Here is a 23,417-nt window from a genome sequence, read left to right as displayed (position 1 = left end):
CTCATTAACACCCCTAAAGAGGTAATAAATTGTCAAGGCAGAAACTGTGGAGTTTGTTTTCCACTTACTGCTGCTTTTATTAGACAATACATTTGTAATATGTAGATTGGAGCCATCAAGAATGCTATCACATTAATAGAACATTGCTAAAGGTGATGGGTAATGCAAATAAGATAAGTGGGAGGATGCTGTAACAAAAAGAGTGGCCTCATATCTATCCCATTATGTGAAAGGGGCAGGGCCCGGCAGGTGTATTGTTTTGCTCACAGGATATAAGGAATAGAAGGATTCTCAGCGATGACTACAATGAGACTGGAGAGGTGTCTTCTACAGACCAAAGATTTCTGACCGGGATAGTGACAAAGATATCAAAGACTCAACTTTGAGTTTTTTTATTTTGTCATCAGGAGAAGCAAAGTGGTATTTTGTACATCTTTTGAGGAGTAAGAACATCTACAAATTTACAGGTAAACTTTTTTTTTACAGACAGCATACTAATATACTTTGGTTCCTTATGTAAAAGTTTTCACTCAAGATGCATACAACTTTTTTCCAAAACAAATTTTAGCTTGTGTTAAAGTTGTGTGAACCTTGGGTAAAATGTTTCAATAAACCATATCTGCTTTAACTTAAAAAAAAACATTTTTTAAATTGTTGTTCATTTGAAGTGCAACATCTAAAACCTTTTATTTCCTCATTGTGCATTAAACTCAAAAAAGTAGTTATAGGAACAAATTTGGATGGTCATCTTTTAGTACATAATTGTTTTAACAACAATGACTCCCTAGATTAATTTGTAAATTTTCAAAGCCTTCTGAATAAATCTTTAGATTTTTAGTTCCAGTGTAGTTCAAATTTGTATCTTGGTAAGGCCTGAAGAAAATTGCTTTGGATGTTTTGTATTTTTTCTTTACCTAATATTTTTTCATACCTTTTTAGTTTATCTAACAAAAAGTTATGTATATAAATTGATTACACATTTTTAAAACTGATGCTCAATTTTATAAATGTATGGATTCTGATTTGTTAACTTCTATTATATAAAACCCAAAAATATTTATTTGTAAACTCAAGCATTCCCCCAAACTCCAGCTTCCCTTTGTCTTAACCTAACATGAAGGTAATACATTTACCTATGCTATAATATATGTTTCTGTTTCTAAAACTACATAGTAAAAATATAACGGATTAGATTGAAATTTGATTAAAATTTTTAAAACTAGTTACATTTATTCTGCATCAGTAGAAATCTCAGAAAGTCAAAAAAAAACAAATGTAATTGATACATGTAAAATAATCAGGATCTTATTTACACAGACAAATTCCTGTGTCAATCCATTAAACCACGAGAAATCTGTCCACAACCTGAAGAGTACACTGGCAATTAGCAAGTGTTAAAACAGGTGAAATATGTTGAATGCTTTTGGAACAAAAGAACTTGTGTATATTACATAAGTTAGCATGGGGTGTGTAGGGTATGAAAAGTATGAAAAGTAAGTTCATGAATGGCTTTGCTAGGATTAATATTAAAATGTGTTTTTTAAGAATACCCATGTGCTCTTTTACAGGTGGTAGCATCTACAAGTCATACAGATCATCTGTCTGGGGTTAATGGATTGCAGAGAAAGCATTCCATCCTCTGTTGGAAGATTCACCATTGAAAAAGTCTATATGCCTGGACGCCGTGGTAGCTGGGCTCCTAATGGCAATCTCCATGATCTTTGTGCTTCTGGGAATCCCTGTTCTATAGATAATAAGCCAGGTCAGAAGAAGGATCACCACACCTATAATCACATCCATGTTGCTATAAATGAAATGAAAAATGATAACAAAAATGAGTGTGTTCTTTCCGAAACCTGTAACCATGAAAGTCCAGAATATTCACCAAATATGAATACCAAAGTAGTCTTTACTGTCAAATCTGAAAGTCTGGAGTCCCTGGAGTGTTCCTCTGGCAGTGAAGAGCTATCTTCTGGATACACCTCTACAACTGACGGTCTGGCTTTGGACGTTCCGGAAGAACATGTACAAGAAGCTCTAAACCACCTTAACCAATCAATTGAAGCTTTTAATTCAGGACTTCAGATGATCCCTTGTTCCATAGATGATCCACAACAGGCAGCTGTCAGTACCCCTAAAGAGCCAGGGAATTCTATAGCAGCTGGAATCACCCTCAATCCCGCAAATCTGCCTTTGTATGATAAAGTAGTTTCTAAAAGGCAAAGGGCCTACAGTACTTTAGATGCTACACCCAGACATGAGTTTTATGTCAATTCAGTAGCACCTGGAAGACTTAAGAGAAGCCGTCCATCCTTGGATATTCTAAGAAATGCCATAGTAGTAAGTACAATACAATGTAAACTAATAATAACTATATTATACATGCAAAAATGATTTATATCACTAAAATTAATTTTCTTTTAACCATAAAGGATGAGCAGCAGATGGTTCAAGTCCCTTTGGATCAGGACGTAGAAACCTGTGATAAAGATAAAGATGGACTAAAGGAAGACTCAGCTGAAAAGAAAAAGAGAAGATTCCCATTTTTTTCTTTGACTAGAAAAAAGAAAGAACCTCAAGGTCCTGTTCGGTTTGGCTGGATAAAAGGTGTCATGGTAAGCATCAGGGCTAAACTAATATATTGTTTAAATAATTATAAAATATAGTGATTAATACTACTTTTACACTTTGCAGAATATCATACAATCATTATACATTACTTACATAATGCAATTTTTCTATATCCTCTCAATAGATCCGATGCATGTTAAATATATGGGGGGTTATCTTATACCTGAGATTACCATGGATCACAGCCCAGGCTGGAATAGGTATGTACACTTTAAAATCAATAATAATGTTGGGTATATGTCTAATATATTTTTCCACCCAGATCAAATCTAATGCTTCTGATATAATAGCACTCATTTTGTATAGCAGTATTGTAGCCAAATGTTTGGCAAAAAAATAATAAACTTCACATTCAGAAAAAAGTGGTGGTGTGAGTGTAGGTGTCTCTTTATATAAAGAGGTGTTCAAAGAAGCACAGGACCAAACCTTTATTTAGCATTTAGGTATCCCTTTGTTGATTTATGAACAATTTATGTAACCCCGTTTCAAATAATCCTACCACAGGAACAATGAGGACAGGACAAAATATGTAATGCGATATTATTCTCCATTGTTTAGGACTCACTTGGCTGATTATTCTAATGTCTGTGCTGGTGACATCTATAACAGGATTGTCCATTTCTGCCATTTCTACAAATGGAAAAGTAAAGTCAGGTAAGTCACTTAAAATTATGTTTTATTATTTACCATATGATTTGTCTGATGTATAATGGCCCACCCATTGTGCCAATTCAACATTTAACATTTTATCCTTCAATACTAATTTTACTTTACATTTATCAAAATGTAAGACCAATGACAGAAATATTATAAACAATAATTCAAAAAGACATTCAACTTAAAAGTTTTACTTAGAGGTAGCCAGCCAATAACTTAAAAATGCATTTATTTGCATCCAATGTTTTTATTTTTCATATTTTTTTTATTATTTGGAATGTCCCTTTAAACTTTCTAAAAAAAAAAAAAACTAGTCAATTCCCTAGCATAACACCTTCCTACTTTGCATGGCATACCATTCTTCTTGTTTTGGGCTGTGTTGTTCTCTCCCCTGACCTTACTACATAATGTATTCTGTAATTGCTGGGAGAGGAGTGAATACAAGGAAATAAATATTTCATTTGAGGAAACTTAAAGATGGCACCAACCATTAAGTGTTCTGCAGGCCAGCATTTAAGATCAATATTTTATTTGTTTGTAGGGGGAACGTATTTCCTCATCTCTCGAAGCTTGGGCCCAGAACTCGGAGGCTCCATTGGACTGATCTTTGCATTTGCTAATGCAGTTGCAGTTGCCATGCACACAGTAGGATTTGCAGAAACTGTTCGAGATCTCCTCATAGTAAGTAGAGCCTATGTACTATGCATCAGTTGCTTCCTTTAAGCTGAGTTTTATATTAGCAGCATATCAGTGTAGGTACATGCAACTGAATTTATTGAATGGATTGCATATGTACATTTTTCCTTATATTTTAAACTAATATATCACATGGTACACATAGTTTATATTACACTGTTTAATTTGTTATTTCAATAATTTATAACTTTTTCTGTGTTAGGAATACAATGCTGTAATTTCTGACCCAGTCAATGACATCAGGATCATTGGAGTTATTACTGTGACAGTTCTTCTCTTCATTTCATTGGCTGGAATGGAATGGGAAGCAAAGGTATGGGTAAAATCCTTGTTTCTTTTTTATTCTATTGCTTTTATCTTTATTCACAAAAACTAATTGAATTTTGTTTTTTTCTAAAGGCACAGATAGTATTCTTCTTTGTCATCATGGTGTCTTTTGCAAGCTACCTGGTGGGCACAATCATACCTCCAAGTGAAGAAAAACAAGCCAAAGGGTTCTTCAGCTACCAAGGTGAGCACATTGTAGTAAGGTTAGGGACATAAACTCAAAGTTCCCAGCTTATATATCACCAAAAAATCCTATTTCCATAGTTACATAGTTCATTAGGTTGAAAAAAGACATAAATCCATCAAGTTTATCCACTAGGAAAAAAACATATCCCAGATAAAAACCCTATAGACATAGGGTTCATATTTGTACATTTAACTTTAAGATACAGAATACCCAAGGCAGGATATCTTTATTGTAGCATTAATTTAGAAAAAGCAAGGATCAAATTGTTTTTCATTTCAAAAAGGCTTTATTCACAGTTGTTTTTAAGCTCACAGCTGATTAGAACAAATAAATCATTAAAATGTTAAAATTGAAGGTAACCAAGGTATGGGTATACTCACTTATGGGGCTTTCTAAATTTTTCTGTTCTTTCCCTGTTTAATTAACGCTCTGTAATATATTATCTAACCATGTTTTTGTTTTTTTAAACAGGATCAATCTTCTTGGAGAACATGGTTCCAAACTGGAGAGGGGAAACTGGATCATTCTTTGGCATGTTTTCCATCTTCTTCCCATCTGCTACTGGAATCTTGGCAGGAGCAAATATCTCAGGAGACCTAAAGGTTTGGAAATATCCCTAAATGTTGTATTAAATACATTTCTAATGAGTGCCATTTACTTCCTGTACCTCTTAGTGTGTGTAACAATAAGATTTTAAATGTATAGCATTCGCTTTACCCTTCTTTGTATTGAAATTTTAGGACCCAGCAGTGGCCATTCCCAAAGGGACACTAATGGCTATATTCTGGACAACGATCTCCTATCTTGCGATTTCCGCTACCATAGGTGAGAATAAGTTAGATAATTGTGGATATTGTAATGCTTTTTCTTCTTTTAGTCAGCTGCTTTAAAAAATCATCTTTTTGCGTATTTTCCTTCTGTGCAGGTTCTTGTGTCCTACGTGATGCTTCTGGTATTCTGAATGACACCATACCCATGAATGAGACAGACTGCGAAGGACTCAGCTGCCAGTTTGGATGGAATTTCACCTCCTGCGCAGAGACTGAAAGCTGCTACTATGGACTGTCAAATCACTATCAGGTATGTAATGTTCTTTGTATGTCAGGACTACTATAGCGTCACAGCTAAAGTTCTTGACCACCGTACATCAGGTAGCTGGAATTAAATTGGTAAATGTATTTGAAGTCATAACACACAAAATTGTATGGCATTATATTGGAACCTAAATTTATTTACAAAAACAACCATAAGCAAACACCACAATGTTTTTGCACATACCCCATTTTTCTTTTTCTTACCATGAGAGCCTTTGGATCCTTCTAATCAGAACATAGTCAGGTTAGCTTCAAGTTAGAGATTTGGAATCCCGCTTATGCCATGTTAGCGTTGCTCTAAGACCTATATAGTATATGGTATGGAATATATTGAGCTGGGGGAGGTTTTCCAAGCTACAACCAAAGTTGCAGTTTGCATACCATGAATACACAGATTTAGACTGCTCTCAAATTATGTATGAGTGACTTTAGTTTATTTTGTGTGTGTTTTTTCCCTTTACAGGCAATGAGCATGGTGTCAGCATTCAGCCCTTTGATCACAGCGGGGATCTTTGCAGCTACTCTGTCCTCAGCTCTGGCTTGCCTGGTGTCAGCCCCCAAAGTCTTTCAAGTAAGAGGATATCCACTGTTTAACAGACTTGTGTCTAAATATGCAATGGAAATATTCACTCTTTAATCCAAAATATATACAAAAGCACTATACTTGTCCTTTAAAAGATAGATTGAGTTTCATAGAATGTCTGAATGTTCAATGTACAATGGTCTTTTAAGGATTACATGTAAATATTTTATTTATCTAAATATTAGGATCTCTAACATATTTTTCCTTTCTGCAGTGTCTCTGCAAAGACAGGTTGTATCCTATCATTGGATTCTTTGGAAAGGGCTATGGGAAGAACAATGAGCCTATCCGTGGCTACATTTTGGCTTTCATCATTTCTATTGCATTTATTCTTATTGGTGAGTACTATTTACAGCCTATCATAAAAGAGTCAATTTTCGGCAATATTAATGCATTTTATCCCATGTCACAGAGTCATTTATACAGTAACAGATGTAAAATCGTGGATGTGTAATACACTTGCAAGATCATAATTTTGTATATATCATATTTCCACAGCTGAATTAAACACCATTGCTCCAATCATCTCCAACTTCTTCTTGTGTTCTTATGCACTCATCAACTTTAGCTGCTTCCATGCCTCCATCACAAATTCACCAGGTAATGCCATGGGTATATTAAATCAATTCTCTAAATGTATCTCCTATACAAATAATGTTAGGGTCGGCATATGCAAGTTATAGCAAATATAATTACCTATTTGGCCTGCATGAATATTGATGTTGCCAGTAACAATGCAGTATGGCTACAATAAATAAGTGGTATTTGAGCTGTGCAAATGTGCCTGCTTTTCTATATGATACCAATTTTAGTTTTCTTTTTTTCTCCTTTCTATTAGGATGGCGTCCATCATTCCGATATTATAACAAATGGACCTCTCTTTTTGGTGCTATAGTATCAGTGGTTATTATGTTTCTCCTGACTTGGTGGGCCGCTCTGATTGCAGTGGGTATCATTGTCATACTACTGGGTTATGTTACATACAAGAAGCCAGGTGAGAATGTTTCCTTATAGGTTTTGATTTATGTGCCTCTGTAATGAATTTATTACTAATAGTAAGATCTTTCTAAGTGTTTACTAGTACTTCTTTTTCAACTAATAGATGTGAACTGGGGATCCTCAGTGCAGGCCGGAGCTTACAACATGGCACTGACCTACAGTGTAAGCCTCACAGGAGTGCAAGACCATGTCAAGAACTTTAGGTATTGTTATTGTAATATTCCATGATTTATAGATATCCTATTATCTTTTGTCAATATACTAAGCCTTGCTGTATTGTTTACTATTAGGCCGCAATGTCTTGTGCTCACTGGACCACCAAACTTCCGTCCTGCATTGGTTGACTTTGCCAGTTCCGTAACAAAGAACACAAGTTTAATGATCTGTGCAAATGTTGTAACTGTGAGTATATGTTTCAATGAACATAAAGTTTAGAATTTACATAGAAATAATTAATTTATATCTGTTAATAGTTAGGATGTGATTTCTAATGCATGTTCTTAGAAAAGACTTTTCTTCTCCCTAAGAAAATGTAGAGGTCAAAACTAATATTGTAACTAATTTTAATATTGATTCAGATATTTAAATCAGATTATCGAGCTGTTCTGATTATTATGTCATCTGGTTGTTTCACCATCCCTGTACATCGATGAATAAAATATCCCAATCTATTTACCCTTTTACAGGAAACTGATAAGGTGCCAGACTCTGAGGGACATCTGCGTTGGTTGAACACCAGGAAAGTGAGATCATTCTACAGTTTAATTCGTGAAAGCACCTTGCGGATTGGAGCCAAAAGTCTCATGCAGGTACAGACAAGTTCAATTGCAGCAGCTGCATAATACCAATCCTTTACATAGGGCAGCCAGGTGCAGATCAGAAATATGTGACAAGGAGTGACCAGAATATTTCTGACATTTAATGGAAAACTATGTCCATTAATTATGAGTAAAAGATTACTCCACCAGAGTAAGAGTAGTTCCTAATCGGAGAAACACAGTTTAAGAAGTCCTTCTAGTTTTAGAAATGCAATATTATAAAGTGATCACTAGATGGCAACATAGTTCTTGGGAAGAGTTAAATTTATATAATATAGTCTGATATATGTATTATTGTAAAAGAAACAACTGCTAAAATATTTATTTATTCAATATTATTTATTATTTAATTGTTAGTAGTAATAGTCAGCATCATTTTATTTGTTATGTACAGCTACACATTAATGCCTATTGACAATTTAAATGTTAAAAAAATTCCATGGCTGACTATCATTTCAGAATGGAATATTTCCCTTCTGTTGTAAAAGCATATGTTTTAAATTGGGCCAGAAAGCGACATGCAAAGTCACTCATGACAATCAAACATCAATTGTATTTTTTTTCTTTTGAATATTTTAGTAATTGTGTAGACAGGGGAAGGCAACTTGTTTAAAAATGTATCCAGCTTGCATTGGAGAATTTTTTAAATTACCTCTTTGCCTCTTCCTACATCTGACAGATCTGATTTACAGATCATGTCAAGAGTTTTTTTTTTACTGTGTTTGACATGTGTTTGAAACCAACTTCATAGCCAGGTCTGTTAAATCCAATTGAATTTAAATGATCAGTGCAACTTATAAATTGTGTTTGACTAGCTAGCCATTGTACTGCCCTTCTACAAACACAGGCAAAGCAGGTCAAATACATTTGAATACAATGTCCATCAGCCTGAACCCTAGGCTGCTTATGAATACAATGGGATTTGGCTAATCTGCTTTTGATTTGTGATTGCAGGAAAATAATGGCCAACAACATGGGTCTTTATGGATGTTAGAATTTGACTGGTAGAAATAGATTACTGTACTTTATCATTGTTCCTAGTACTACTTTATAGAATATAACCAACCATCAAAACTTGTGGTGAAGAACATTTGGTTAGATAATTGTCATCTTTCATACCCCTCTTATCAACTATCAACTGATTATGGCACTAATTGGATTCTTTACCTGTGCAGGTTTCTGGTCTGGGTCGTTTGAAGCCAAACACTTTGGTGCTGGGTTACAAAAGTAACTGGCAAACAGTGCCAGGGCAGTGCTTAGAGGAATATGTTGGGGTCATTCAGTAAGTCTTTGTCTTTTATATGTTTATTGTAAAATGCAATTCTTATGTCATATTACAAAGCATACGATTATATCTTGAATAGATGTAACTGTCCCTAAGATATCATTTAAAGTTTTAAATATTAACTAAAAACTACGTTGTTTTTTTTTAAAAAGGTAGGCTTTTTGTTTTTTCTAAATATGTTTATATCTTTAAATATGAAGTCTGTGCTGCATCTGATCATTCAGCATTTTTCTTGTATTAAAAATAGAAAAAAACTTAATGCAATACTTTTTTATTTTACAGTGATGCCTTTGACTCTCAGTTTGGTGTATGTGTTCTACGCTTAAAGGACAGCCTTGATGTGTCAGATAAAATGCAGGGCCAATGTAAGTACAATGGTGCAATGTGATACAGTAATATTTTTATAGTGCATGCATGGTGTCAGTATGCAAAATCAATTGAACCTGTAGGCAATAAAACTGACCTTTAAAAAAGGAAATAAAACAAATAGTATTATGTTGCACATAAACCTCAAAGTGACAAATGTTTCTGCTAATATTCACAGAAATCTTTATTACATTGGGACCTTTGTAAGACTTTAGGGTACATTTCCTTTAGTGGAAGCAGTCCTTCTAATATACAAACACATAAAGGTCAGCTTCAAAAACTAAACCATAGACATTGGTTTGACATTGTACCATTACAGCTTATTATTAGACACCAACCATATGTAAAATCTATTCTGTTAGTGTGCTACATACCACCAACAGAGATTGGCATAAAGCATGAACCATTGAAGTGTGTCCCCATTGTGTTAATGCACAATGATTATATGGATGTTTCAGGAAACAGAAACTTGTAAAGTGAATAAGTGCAGTGCAGCATACTGACAAAAGATAGGAAAATTGGGTAAATACCCCAAACTACACTGTCCTGATCATTACATTTTTCAAATCATGCCTTATAGGAATATGGGCTCTAGTCCACCTCTGGTGCCAGCCTAGAGACCAAATGTTGGAATATTTATTTGCAGTACATGTACACATATCTGCAGCTTAAAACGTTTAAGTTTGGCAGTAACACACATAAATAAACAGTTGATAATAACATATTATGACTATTTTAATAATTTATTTCCTTTACCCACAGATAACATGGCTTTCCAAGACTCAGATAATGAGGCAATATCTGATAAGGAAACAGAAACAGGTTAGAATGTTTATTAAACTATTGTTATACACATTGCAGATTTGGTGGACAGTAAGCAGAATGAAAGCCAACCACATTATATATTTCCTATCTCACTATAAGTTAGTAAATGCATCCTAAATCTCAAACTGAATGCATATTGTAGAAACCATATTAAATGATATGATAAAATCATAGTGAACCTATACATTTATAGTATATATTGTTCTTATTATTCTATAATACAAATGATGCCATCTCCATATACTTCTTTTCAGAGCCCACCTGCATAACGCCAGAGAATATGAATCAAACTTGTACAGAATTCCAGAGTCGTAAGGGAAAGAAAAGCATTCACATCTATTGGCTATATGATGATGGAGGTAAGCAGAAATGTGTAAATTCATAACACTGGTACAATAATAAGTGATTAATAAATGCACTTGTACTAATAAACAATGCTGTGTGGGTAAGCAATCATTTTTAAACTAACCAAGTAATATTTTATCCTGAAGGTCTCACCCTGCTTATCCCATACCTGCTGACTCGCAGAAAGCGCTGGGGTCAATGTAAAGTACGAGTCTACATCAGGGGAACCCAGGAGAAAGTAGAAGAAGAGAGAAGAGAGTGAGTTATATTTACCCATATTAGTTTTATCCAAGGAGTCTAAATGGGAACAGCCCAATAAATAGTATTTGTGCTCCCTAAATCAACTTCCTATTTCTTTTTACAGAATGCAGTTGCTCCTACATAAGTTCAGGCTGGGATTTCATGAGGTTGTGGTGCTAACAGACATGGACCAAAAGCCACATCCTAAAAAGTAAGTACAGGAAGTCTTACTTGTTCTCGCTACATTAAACAGAACTGGCAGTAGCCAAGCAGCCTTGTATGTACAAATATCTTTTCTAAAATCATTGCTGTAACAAATAATTAGCGTCTGTACCAGGCTTTATATATGTATCGCATGTTGTCTTTTATCATAGGTTGTGCTCACTAGGCCTTTAGTTTTGAAACTCATTTTTACTTTAATTTACTTTGTTTTACATCTACATTTTTTACTCACTTTTTATTTATTTTATTTACTATACTAATTTCCTTTAGAAAGCAGAAACCCTTTTAGTTTAATGAGCCTGATTTTTTAAAGATCTCCAAGACTGGAGAAGATACACTTTAATCAGTGAAGCTGGGTGATCGAGCAAACCTGGAGTGTATTTTTCCAAAGTTATTTGCTATTTGTTAACAAATGTTTTCAATCCTGGACCAGATCCATTCCAGGTTTGCTGGATCACCCATGTTCACTGTGTATCCTTGGAGAGCTTTAATAAATCAGGCCCAATGAGAGAGAACTGGTATTAGGGGAGGAAATGATGAGGTTGTAGCACAGAAGTTCTGGTGTTTATCCATGCACAACAATTATGGTAATTTATTAGAAACTCCAGAATTTTCATTAGGGTGATTTAGTTATTTCAGAAGACACAAATGCTGTTAAATAAACAATATAGTCTATAAGATAATGTTCCTTCTGTCTTTGCAGTGTGCAGCTGTTTGAAGAGTTGGTTGCTCCATTCTGTATTGAGAAACAGGCAGTGGATGAATCACAGATACCTCCATGGGGAATAAGTGAACTGGACCTGGCACATCATGCATCTAAGGTACAGCGTTTTTTGTCATATTTTTTGGCCACATACAGCAGATTCAGAAAATCAATTTTTTTCTTTACGGAATGCTTTATTTTCACCATTTTTAGAAACAGGCTTTTATTGAATTCACGGAAGCTTGACCTTGTATTAGTTTGTTTTTTTCTGCTTAAACATAACAAGAACATAAATAAGAGTTCTAGAATATTTAAGAAGGGAACTGTAATACATACTTTTATTATATAAAAACTAAAATATGAGAACAATGCTAAGAGGTAGAACTGCTATAAATATGCTGTAAAGATTCTGTAAAACAGGAATACACACCTAATTTCTAAAAGGAACCTATGGCAAATCCAGCTAATTTAAAGAAAACCTGTACTGAGAGGAAAATGTTGTCTGGCCTCTTAATAAAGAGTATATATAACATTCTGAGTTACCATCCCCGTAAAAAGTATGTAGCAAATTAGGTCACAGTGAAGAGCTCATCTGTGTTCTTGTTTAGTTATAAAGTTCTGAAGCCAAATGATCAGCATAACAACCAGACAACTAGTAATTTGTTCTTGGTAGGTTTTAAAATGGAACTAAACTCACCTAATCTAGCACCATAGCTGATGCAATCTCCAGTCCTTTTCCATGAATTTACCTTCAAACAGGCAGGTAACTTTGTTTTATTGCAGAAAAGGCATAGCATGTCTCATCAGCAAAAAAGAACTGCCAGTTTGCAAGTTTTAGTTTATTGGGTTTAGTTCTGCTTTAAAAGATAAATATCCACGGTCACCTCCTGCTGCCTGAAAAATAGTTTACATAAGATCCAGCCAAACTAGAAATACAATAACTACAATAGCTAATATCTTACCTTCATCTTTGTATTCTATTTCCCAGTCTGAACGATATGTGAGATTAAATGAAATCCTCCAGGAGAACTCACAGGATGCCGCTCTTATTGCAATGTAAGTACTATATAGGTACATTTAATCTGTTTTATGTTTCCTTAAATATCCTCAGCTTTATACCAGTATTACATAATTTTCCCTTGCATTTTTCCCTTTGATCATCAATATTATGGGATGCTTGTTCACTGACCATAAAAGTATTTCTCCACTAACCATTTCATATGGACACCTTTCACCTCAAACAATAGGTGTTACTTAACATTTTTGTTTTTAAAAGACCTTAAGTACATATTACTGGCATTGTTTCAATCAAATATATTCAAAATCTATTTGCAGAAGCCTTCCCATTGCAAGCAAAATGGCCTGCCCAAGTTCCCTGTATATGGCCTGGCTAGAGATGTTATCCCGTGACTTAAGCCCGCCAGTTGTCTTCATCCGTGGTAATCAGCAGGACTCACTTACAATATACTGCCAATAAGCCAGAGACAGTTACCGGGTTATATGAAGATCTTCAGATGGCTTCACTTTATATTAAGTTACAGGTTTATGTAAATGAAAACAAAATGTAATAGACTTCTATGCAACAAATAATTTGTATTCATGTTGTCAACAAACATTTACTATGAATTAATTCAAATCTGTAGATATCAAATTAAATTGTTTACAGAAAAATATCTTTTTCAGGATTGCCATTGTACAGATTCAGCATCAGTAATGTAAAAGTTCTACCCTTAGCCTGCAAAGCAGATTTCATTGGCTTTTTTTGTATATTAGATTGGGCTATATCTTTTGAAAATTAAATCCCTGAATTCTAATGTATTTAATATGACATTTTTTTCTTATTATATGAATGTGGTAATCTATAATACTGGAGGAAAGACATCTAGAAGCACTGTCCATAACACCTGAATTTCAGCTGTCATGTTACAGAAGTTACATTTTCTAGCTTCTACTTTGCTCCAGTTTTATAGTAATACCGGTTAGCTAGGTTAGGGTCTGCCATTTTAATCAATATAAAATATAGTTTACATTGTTTTTTTAATAATATTATATATCGTGTAAATAGGTGTGTTTGTGATAAACCTGTTGTGCAACTATGATGTAGTTTGGATTAGTGATTTTGTAACCACATTCAGGCATGTATGTGCTAATCACTGGGCCTTTATAATGGACTTCTATGACAAATCTTGCTAAGGTCTAAGTTTATTGACATTTGTTGAGGTTTTTATAATGGTATATTGCAAAAGCTCTACACTACTTTGTCACAGTATTTATCGTACTTACTGTATATACTCAAACATAAACCAATGTGAATAGAAAGTTCCTGAAGAACAGAAAAAATAGTTTGACTCATGTATAAACCTAGGACACAAATATTGCCATATCCGCTAACATTCAAAACAGTAATCAATAAAAATGCCACTAAAATGAATGTGAATAAATGTATCCATTGTGTGTTATTTTTAAATATTTATTAAAAATTGAAAAAATGTAAATCACATGAACTCAATCTGTATATCTTTAGTGCTTCTATTTACAAGTTAAAGTATTTTGTACTTTTGAGTTGGTTATGACAAATAAAAGTTGGTTATGACAAACAAAAAGTATTTCTGCATCTGTAGATAAATGAAATGCTTCTAGGTCTGCTAGTTCATGGATGGCTTCTTTGCTATCCTTAGTCTTGGTTTAAAACACAGGCACTTGGTTTAAAACACATCATCCAATTTAAAGCATGAAGTCTCTGAGGCCCAGTCCTATTGTATTCTGCAGTCTAGATAGACAAATTAGAATTGCAACATTTAGGTAATGTATATATAAACCTCAGAGTACATATATATACTGTACCAAAAGCAGATAATGTAACACTATTGCTATTCAAATTTCTAATGTTTCTAAAACATTTTTAAATAATACAGCAATACAGCAACACAAACCCAATGCCCAACACTGAAAACCACCCCTGATATACATGAAAATATGTAAACTTACTTCCAAACTTTTAGTCTGAAAGCTGCCTCTTACCCTTCTCATAAATTGCACACCCACCTGGGGGATCACTAAACAATGGGGAGCGCTGTACACATGCTACATTTTTAACTGTTCACAATCGTTTAAATCAGGAAACAACTAATGAGTGAATTAAAGATTAAAAAAACAGAAGATCCATGATCTGTCAAAGTCATGTGTTCAGCCTCTCCTGTAATAAGTGTTCTCAGTAGAGTGGAGACACTGCCATGTTTGGTGGAATTGTGCCCACTGCCCACTAAAAATCAACCCTTGGTACACCACTGTTATGTCAAAATGTATAAGCAGCAAGGCCTTTTTAATACAAGGGTAGCCCAAAGCATCAAGGCATCTAAAAAATCATAGTTGTAGCATTTTTCACTAGTGCAATTTAGGGCAGATCAATGCATACCAGTAAAAGAAGCATTGCAACGTGGGTACTTTGTGATGCCATTCTGCATCTCAGTGTTGTGAATAAACCTTCAAGCTACAGACTTTTTTTACTTGAAAACATGCAGTTAACTTTTAAAACCAATTGGTATGCTTTCATTACACGAATAAAAAACTATAATATACTCTAATAAAAAGTGAAGTAGGGTTATACAGTAATAATATACTGAAATAATGTGGCTTGATGTTATTGCTCAGTTCATAGTCACATGTAATCATCTGCATTTTAAAGAGGATATAAAATGTCTTAATTGGATTTCAACGGTTTGTAATCCCTAAAGAGTGCAATAAGTACTAAAGTCACAATAATTACTTACTGAATACAATTTGCAGCCCACATAAGTCATACATGCAAATTGTATGCATAAGCCCAGAAAAAAACAGCACACAAACATAAATAGGAACCACAAATGGTGGACTCAAATGCACGTGCAGTGCAGAGAACACAACAGCAGAATGGACAGACGTACATATTGAATATTATTGTATACCAGGATTTCGTAAAAATGCCCAGTTTCCCTCCCACGTGCCTGTGCAAGGGTTACGACATCCGACACAGCCAATCAAAATGCCCAAAGAGTGACCAGAAAAAAAGACAAAAAAAGCAAGATGGCTGTACCCATTGCTAGAACACGGACAGGTGAGTTGGCCTGTCTTTAGTTCTACTTTAACTTAGTGATGGAAGTGAAAATATACTTTGCAAAGGATACCTGATCATGTGTAACAAAATCCCCCCCCAAAAATTGATTTTTGTTAGCACAATTGGATGGCTGAAGTCAGCTGAGCTTCTGACTAATCGCAAAGTCAAGTGAATCATCCTTTGCAAGAGTATAATTCATTTTGCTGAGTGAACTACTCTAATTAATTTAGTAAATTTTAGGACCCTTGTTATCCAGAGGTAACATTGTCAATTTTCTTTGCAGTTGCATATAATGAAATAAGTTAGATATGTATAACTGTTAGGAGAGAGGTCAATTTCAGGTAATATTTTAGGCTCCTCACAGTCTTCTCTGTTCTCTAGCATGAAAGAGGTATCTGGAAGTGTTGGGAGTATTCTTCGGTGGTTTTGACTTTATACCAAAAGAGGGAGAAAATCTGAGAAAGAATATCTGGAATATGTAGCAAGGAAGAGGCTTTTGGGTTGTATACATAGCCCAGACTAGGACATTCCTACAAAAAGCAAATGAACAATGTGTCTAACTCCTTAGGCTAAATTCAGATGGACTGCTGAAACAAATGTGGAGGCCCCTGATGGTTGGCTCTCTACCAGCTTATCTACAGCAACAGCTACCTGGTTTTTCATGAACCAGCTTTCCAATATTTAACAGAGGCTCATTACCATCACCATTCATTCCATAAAGGTGGCTGTGAGTGATATGCTATGATACTCCCGTGATGGTCTATCTTCGTCAGACTTAGAGAGCTTTATTACATCAGGGTCACTATGTAGCATCTTAACTGTGCGTACAGTCCATGCTTATTAGGAAGAAGTAACCGCACAGCAACCTAACCCTAAGTGATTAATCTACACTGCATTTTCCGTACTCAAGAACGGTTAGTATTACTACGTCTGTTGCAAAATACTTTTAAATGGGAGGACCCAGATCAGAGGTCAGCAAAGTCCAGCCTTTAGGCCAGATACGGCCTAGCCGGTAGTTTGTTCCGCCCTAATGCCCCCCAGCCAATCCGGCCAGCAACCCACGGCTCTGGAGTGGCGGGTTGTCGGCTAGATCGGCCAGGGGGCGTTAGGCCATAACAAACTACCAGGGCTCCGTAGCCGCATATGGCTCTTGAGCCTGCTTGGCTCACCGATTTACCGTAGCCTGTGTTAATACTTCCGCCACTGGGGTAAATAGGGAACGCCCCCCTAAAGGGAAATCCCTTTTATTCAGGGGGTGTCCCTAGTGGGGGGTGGAGCCATTAGGGCTTTCTAATGTGCTCCTGCCCACCCCTGAAATGGCCTAGTGGCCAAAAAAGTTTGCTGACCCCTGATCTAGTTCAATACTATCAGCTGGTTCAGGCTCTGTGCTCCAATGAGGAATGCTGCAGTAACATCATCATCCCATTAGGAATACATATTCTTTAGGGAAAGGAACAAAAGTGAAATTCCCATTGCAGGGTGTTTTGTCAATAAATTCTAGCCAATCAGATTTTCTTACCTGAACAAAGAGTACGGCCAAAATTTAACCTAATGGAGACTTTTGGAAATCAGCCAATCACAGCTAAAGATAAATTGTCTCGCTTCAGTGCTGGTCCAGGATCTAACGACATCATCTGTCAGGTGGGCCTGATTCTCAAAACGTCTTTGACCGGTAAAATGGTTCTAATTATGGTATTTCAAATGCAAAACTTAGTGGCCTGTCCGAATGTTGTCTTCAATAGCAGTAAATATTAAACCCAATTACAAAGAATTAATAGAAGAAAGAAACTCCGTAAAATAAAGTAATAGTTTTACATTTTATTTAGTTAGGAACAGACTACAGAATAGCATTCTATATGTAAAAGCATACAGTATAAAAACTAGCTTTAATCACAGAGGACTTTTTTTCCAGTATCAGTTTTTTACTCTTGAGAATGGTTAAAAAAATAATGGGACACTAAGATTAATTTAATTTTGTCACTCCACATTTAAAAATGTTAACTAATGATCAAAAAACAAATGTTAAATTGTGAATTCAACTAACATGAATCTTACAAAAAATAGTGTGATCCCGATGGAAAAGCAAGGATTCATTATCGTATAGTAACCTAGAATGGGTTTTAGGATTAATATAGGCATAATTTTACCAAACCCATTCTTTTAGGTATGTATCTAAAAGAACAACGTTGTCTATCACTTGCTTCTTTTTCCTTATAAATGCCTCCTCTCTTAAATCATGTCACATACTATTTATCTGATTATTTAGCCAAATTTCTACTACACTTTGCAGTAAATACAGCCAATCTCATGAGGAAGCAAAGATAACATCAAGAAGCTAATAAATCAGGCTATTATAGTGATAAATCAGTATATTTATTTTTTTATTTTTTTGTACAAAACATCTAACATCTACAGCTATTTTTATTAGTCTCCTAAATGGGTGCAAAGAAGATGAATGATATTTTCATACAAAAAAGTGATTCATCCAAGAGAGCTGTTTATTATCATCCGATAAGTCTTTACCAACATTAAGACCTTGCTGGGACTGAAGTGTGCCCTTCTCCCCAAATTCTATTTTGAGTTGGAATGTAGACTTTCAGCAGTACGGACACATTTGTAAACATTTTTCAGTAACTCATAGCACCCAGATTTTAGTTTAGCCACAAGAGACAAAAAGATATCTATCTGCATGAGGTAACTACATTTCACTATCTTTAAGCCATAAATGTGCCACTAATTACTCGACCAGTCAAATGTATTTGACAAAAACATTTTAATATAATTCCTCTGTTAAACATTTTAACACAAGGTAAGTTAGAGTGGAATTTTTAAAGCACACTTCCACCCCAAATATTTACTTAGTGAAAAAAACATACAGCAATGGTGTATCCTTGAACTAATTATCAAATAAAATTTGGAACAGCAGAGACAAACATTGACTAGGGTAAGCTACACGAATTCAGTGCATTTGTAAAACAAGTTAGAAATAGCTACAGTAACAAGAACAGATTGGAACAAAATATCCTGAAATACCCTGGTAAAAAGAAAAAAAACTCCTTTTAAATGTCTGTGGTTTCACCTACACTCCCAGCATTGGTGTGGTTTACAAATGCTAACTACAGTAGAAACCTCATCAAATCCTTATTCATCAGGTTTATTTTAAGCTGCTAGAATAATTACTAAAAAAGACAGCTTGACCTACTTAAGGGAAACCTGTAACAGAAGAAAGGCTGCTACATTTGATCCCTTTTCCAACAACTTTAAAACTTTCTGAGGCACTGACCACTTTCATATCTGTATGTTAGCTCCTGGTCTGCAAAAAAGAAATGCAGCCAGAAACAACCATGCAACTAATATTTGCAGGTGGTCATCAATAGCAAACCCCATATCTCTCTCAGTACAGGCTTCCTTACAAAACACATAAATCCTCTTTGAGCTATGGCTAAGTAATAAAAGCACAGTTTCAAGCTCAATGGCAAATACACAAATAGAGCTTATGTGTGATGTAGCTTTATTCGGCAGTTGTGTAAAGAGAAAGCACCAAAGATTTGGCTCTCTTTATGGATAGGACAATCATATGTAAATGACCTTATAAAGAAAGGGACATGACCTAGATGAGCCATACGAAGAAAAGAACAAGACACAAAAGGTTACATTTGAATGAGACCCTGCCATTCGATAAAATGCTTTTCTTCATGCTTTGTGTTGGTTTTTAATGAAGTGAAAACCTTAACTGAACATTTACATGTCAACCATGTATAGCAGTCAAATGATATGAAGGCTCATCCAATCAAGTTGAGGCTGAAAAATGGGCACAATCAATAAACATATGTAGGTCTAATGAATATACGTGATTTATTGTGCAGAAAGCATCTTTTTTTTTAGAATAGCCTCTTTTGCAGTACGTCAATGTGATAATAGATGATGCTCAACTTGTTTGGCCGAGCCTTAATCTCGTTTGTATCTAAATATTAGGGGTTAGGGCAATACCAGGGTTGTCTCTCCCTAAGCTTGGACAATACATGTATAATAGTAATTTATCTGGTGCTTGTGCCATGTTTAATACAGTGGCCACAGTACTAGATAAATGTCTATATATTGAATTTAGTGATCACCTAATTCCTTTATATAGCCATATAAAGGGTGATAGGACAGTGGTCACTCCCCAGAGCTTTGCTCCTAATCTTGCTGTCACACAAGGCTGGCCGCAAGGCTTTTGACAGGACAAAATAATCCAATCTCCAGCCGACATTCTTGGCTCGGGCATTCATCATGTAGGTCCAGAAGGTGTAGGCATATGGCTTGTCAGGATACAGCTCACGGAAGCTGTCTAGGAAACCTTCGGCCAACAGTGCTCCAAATCCCTCCCGTTCCTGTGGAGTGAAACCAGGGGTCTTCTTGTTGGTTTTGGGATTTTTCAGATCGATCTCCTGGTGTGCAACATTTAAGTCGCCACAAAGAATAAGAGGCTTTTTGCTGTCCAATCCCATTAAGTAACTACGAAAGTCTACATCCCAGCGTTGACGGTAATCCAGGCGTACGAGACCACGACTGGAATTGGGAACATAAGCAGTAACCAAGTAAAAGGAATCATATTCAGCAGTAATAACGCGGCCTTCCTTATCATGCTCTTCAATTCCTAACGAGACAGAACACAAGTAGTTAAGAGCAGTCTGAACTTAAAACCAATATGTTTATTATTGTTTTTTTTTTTGTTTTGTTTTTTTAAATCTAAAAGTCTTAATTCTTGAAGGCGACATGACCTAAACAACAGAGGTGGATGTGTGTGTTCTGGGATACTGTGATGTGGTGACACCATTTTTACATTGTCTGATGTTGCATGCAACCTCTATAGCACATAGAATATAGGTGAATATTGAAGGCACATATGATACAGGCTTCCAATAAAAACAAATACATTTTAATGTGAAGTCCTGTGCTCCTAGTTGTGACAATAAGAAAAAAAATGAAATACTGCATATATTTTGTATTTTCCTTTCTATCAAACTCATTCAAAAAATGTAGACTCCTTGTGTTCACTGTTATGGTCAAAGAGAAAAGCAATAGACAGTCTATAGCTACTGTGGTCAAACTACTGTTGTTTGTTTACTACGCCTTTGTAAAAAGATGTAGCTCTTGTACATACCAATACCATAGGAGACATTTAAAGGTTTGTTCTTGCACAGCATTGCAACTCCACTGTAGCCCTCCTTTTCATCGGAACAAGCCCAATACTTGTGAGGGTATTCAGGCATGTCCTTAATATCTGCAGGAAGGGCTTTTTCTGCACACTTTGTCTCCTGCAGGCACAGGACATCGGGATCCTCCTCTCGTACCCACTGTATTCATAAAAAAGAAAAAAAAAAAAGATATATTATGAAAAATTAGATGATTTACCAGTACACAAATAAAAACTACCTAGGGGCAAAGAGCCCCTAGCTGTAGCCTGTGATGAGAATGGAGATGTTTGGCATTTCTGAAACAAGGAGTTTTATTTTTTACCTCTTCTGTAAAAAGATACTAAGTCAGACGGGGGGGGGGGCTGCTTTCTAACCTTACACCTTGCCGTGTAACTGAACAAACTTACATTTAGACCTTCTTTTTTGACCCAGGCTCTGATGCCGTCAACATTCCAGGAGGTTATCTTCCATGTGTACTTTTTGTCATCATCAGTAGTCAACTTGTCAGGAGCATCCTCGTACACAACAACAGGCTCGGGTTCCTTTCCTCCTCCCTTCTTTCCCTTCTTGTTCTCAGGTTCTGAAAAGCATGCACTGATATGAGGAAAAGTAATGACAGAAAGACCCCACCCTGTGTACATGGCTGTCTTTGTACTCACCCTCATCTGGCACAGCCTGGTTCTTGGCATCTTCCTTCTTCCCACGTTTAGGCATTCTTGTGATTACAGAAACCAGACGCACGCAGAACAGAGTACGGAACGTTTTAAATGCCTCACCTGCAAACATGAAAGGACAAAACCAAATCAATGACTACTTATTGGATCAACAGCCAAAGACAACAAATACCAGTGACCTTAATATTATTTTTATTACTATTATTATTATTAATAAACAGGATTTATATAGCGCCAACATATTACGCAGCGCTGTACATTAAATAGGGGTTGCAAATGACAGACCAATACAGACAGTGACACAGGAGGAGAGGACCCTGCCCCGAAGAGCTTACAATCTAGGAGGTGGGGGAAGCAGCACACAATAGGAGGGGCATATGGAATGGTGGGAAGTAGTGAGGGTTTTAACCTCCCTGGCGGTATCATTGAGTGTGGCTCGGGGTTCATTTTTAGTGCATCTGCTGATGAGCCTAGGGCTAAAGGGTGGGACCGTGGAGCAGGTAAGAGCGACCAGGCGGGTCTTTACTGCTTTTACATTTTAAAATCTTCATTATTCATACCGTCAGGAAGGTTAAGAGACAGAAGATGGGTAGGCAAGTTTGAAAAAAATGGGTTTTGAATGCTTTTTTAAAGGAGCAGAAAGTAGGAGCAAGGTGAATAGGACGAGGAGGACCATTCCAGAGAGTTGGAGCAGCTCTAGAGAAGTCTTGTATCGGTGCGTGTGATGAGGTTATTAATGAGGAAGTCAGTAGTAGGTCATTGGAGGAGCGGAGAGAGCAGCTGGGGGAGTACTTTTTTTTTACCAAGTCAGAAATGTAAGTGGGACAATAACTGTGTAGGGATTTAAAGGCAAAGCACAGGAGCTTGAATTTGATTCTAAGGTGAAATGGAAGCCTTAAATATTTACACAACAATGAAAACACAACTCCTGCTGGCCATGTGTTTTATGGATTTTGTTATTACAATTAGTGCTCAGCAATCTGACAGAAGAAAAATTATTGAAAATTGCCCACATTATTTCCATATTTTGCTGCATTTAGCCACAGATTTTAGGTCTCAATCATGTAAAATGTAATGATAAACAATCATATTTGATCATCGTTAATGACTGCACTTGTTTTGTGTTATACATTGCAGTGTATAGATACTATTCCATATTTCACAATAAAATGATTCCTCTATTAGCCCTGGATGCATTCTATATGCATTCTTCTGCTAATCCCATGCATTGTGTATCACACGTGGCTGCAGAATGCGTGCACATTATGCATGATTTCTGCAGGTATCACATGCACCCAGTGCTGCAGCCATTATGTACAGAAATATATTGTGTTTGTACGGCCGATGCATTGTTTACTCACCGAGCCTGAGCGCTTAATACTCTGCAGCCTGGCAACACACAGCACAATAGACACCGGGGCGGAAGCTCCACGCGCAGCTCTCCGGAAACACGTAGGGGGAAACACAACACAGGCACGTGGCGAGTGAGAAA

The 23,417-nt window shown here is 35.9% G+C and overlaps 2 protein-coding genes across 2 annotated transcripts; one reads left to right on the top strand and one right to left on the bottom strand.

Annotated features, from left to right (window-relative positions):
* Positions 1-1,611: 1,611 nt before the first annotated feature.
* Positions 1,612-13,845, top strand: LOC140332673 (solute carrier family 12 member 3-like). The gene is made up of 26 exons (XM_072413864.1): positions 1,612-2,340; positions 2,433-2,615; positions 2,756-2,831; positions 3,190-3,285; positions 3,830-3,969; positions 4,187-4,297; positions 4,384-4,495; positions 4,970-5,100; positions 5,239-5,323; positions 5,424-5,578; positions 6,056-6,163; positions 6,390-6,513; positions 6,674-6,775; positions 7,014-7,169; positions 7,278-7,377; positions 7,465-7,576; positions 7,861-7,983; positions 9,168-9,274; positions 9,560-9,642; positions 10,406-10,465; positions 10,723-10,827; positions 10,960-11,071; positions 11,178-11,264; positions 11,979-12,096; positions 12,967-13,034; positions 13,314-13,845. Exons 1-26 carry the CDS (start codon positions 1,612-1,614, stop codon positions 13,453-13,455), a joined length of 3,525 nt encoding a protein of 1,174 aa, XP_072269965.1. The 3' UTR covers positions 13,456-13,845.
* Positions 13,846-17,874: 4,029 nt separating this feature from the next.
* APEX1 (apurinic/apyrimidinic endodeoxyribonuclease 1) lies at positions 17,875-23,413 on the bottom strand. Its single transcript, XM_072415196.1, has 5 exons — positions 23,287-23,413; positions 21,911-22,027; positions 21,659-21,831; positions 21,218-21,410; positions 17,875-20,710 (listed from the first exon to the last, which is right to left on the bottom strand). Exons 2-5 carry the CDS (start codon positions 21,963-21,965, stop codon positions 20,196-20,198), a joined length of 936 nt encoding a protein of 311 aa, XP_072271297.1. The 5' UTR covers positions 21,966-22,027; positions 23,287-23,413; the 3' UTR covers positions 17,875-20,195.
* Positions 23,414-23,417: the final 4 nt, after the last annotated feature.

Source organism: Pyxicephalus adspersus, chromosome 6 (genome assembly GCF_032062135.1).
Source record: "Pyxicephalus adspersus chromosome 6, UCB_Pads_2.0, whole genome shotgun sequence".
Taxonomy (NCBI): domain Eukaryota; kingdom Metazoa; phylum Chordata; class Amphibia; order Anura; family Pyxicephalidae; genus Pyxicephalus; species Pyxicephalus adspersus.
Note: the sequence above shows the minus strand (reverse complement) of the source record. Positions and strands in the feature narration are given on the sequence as shown.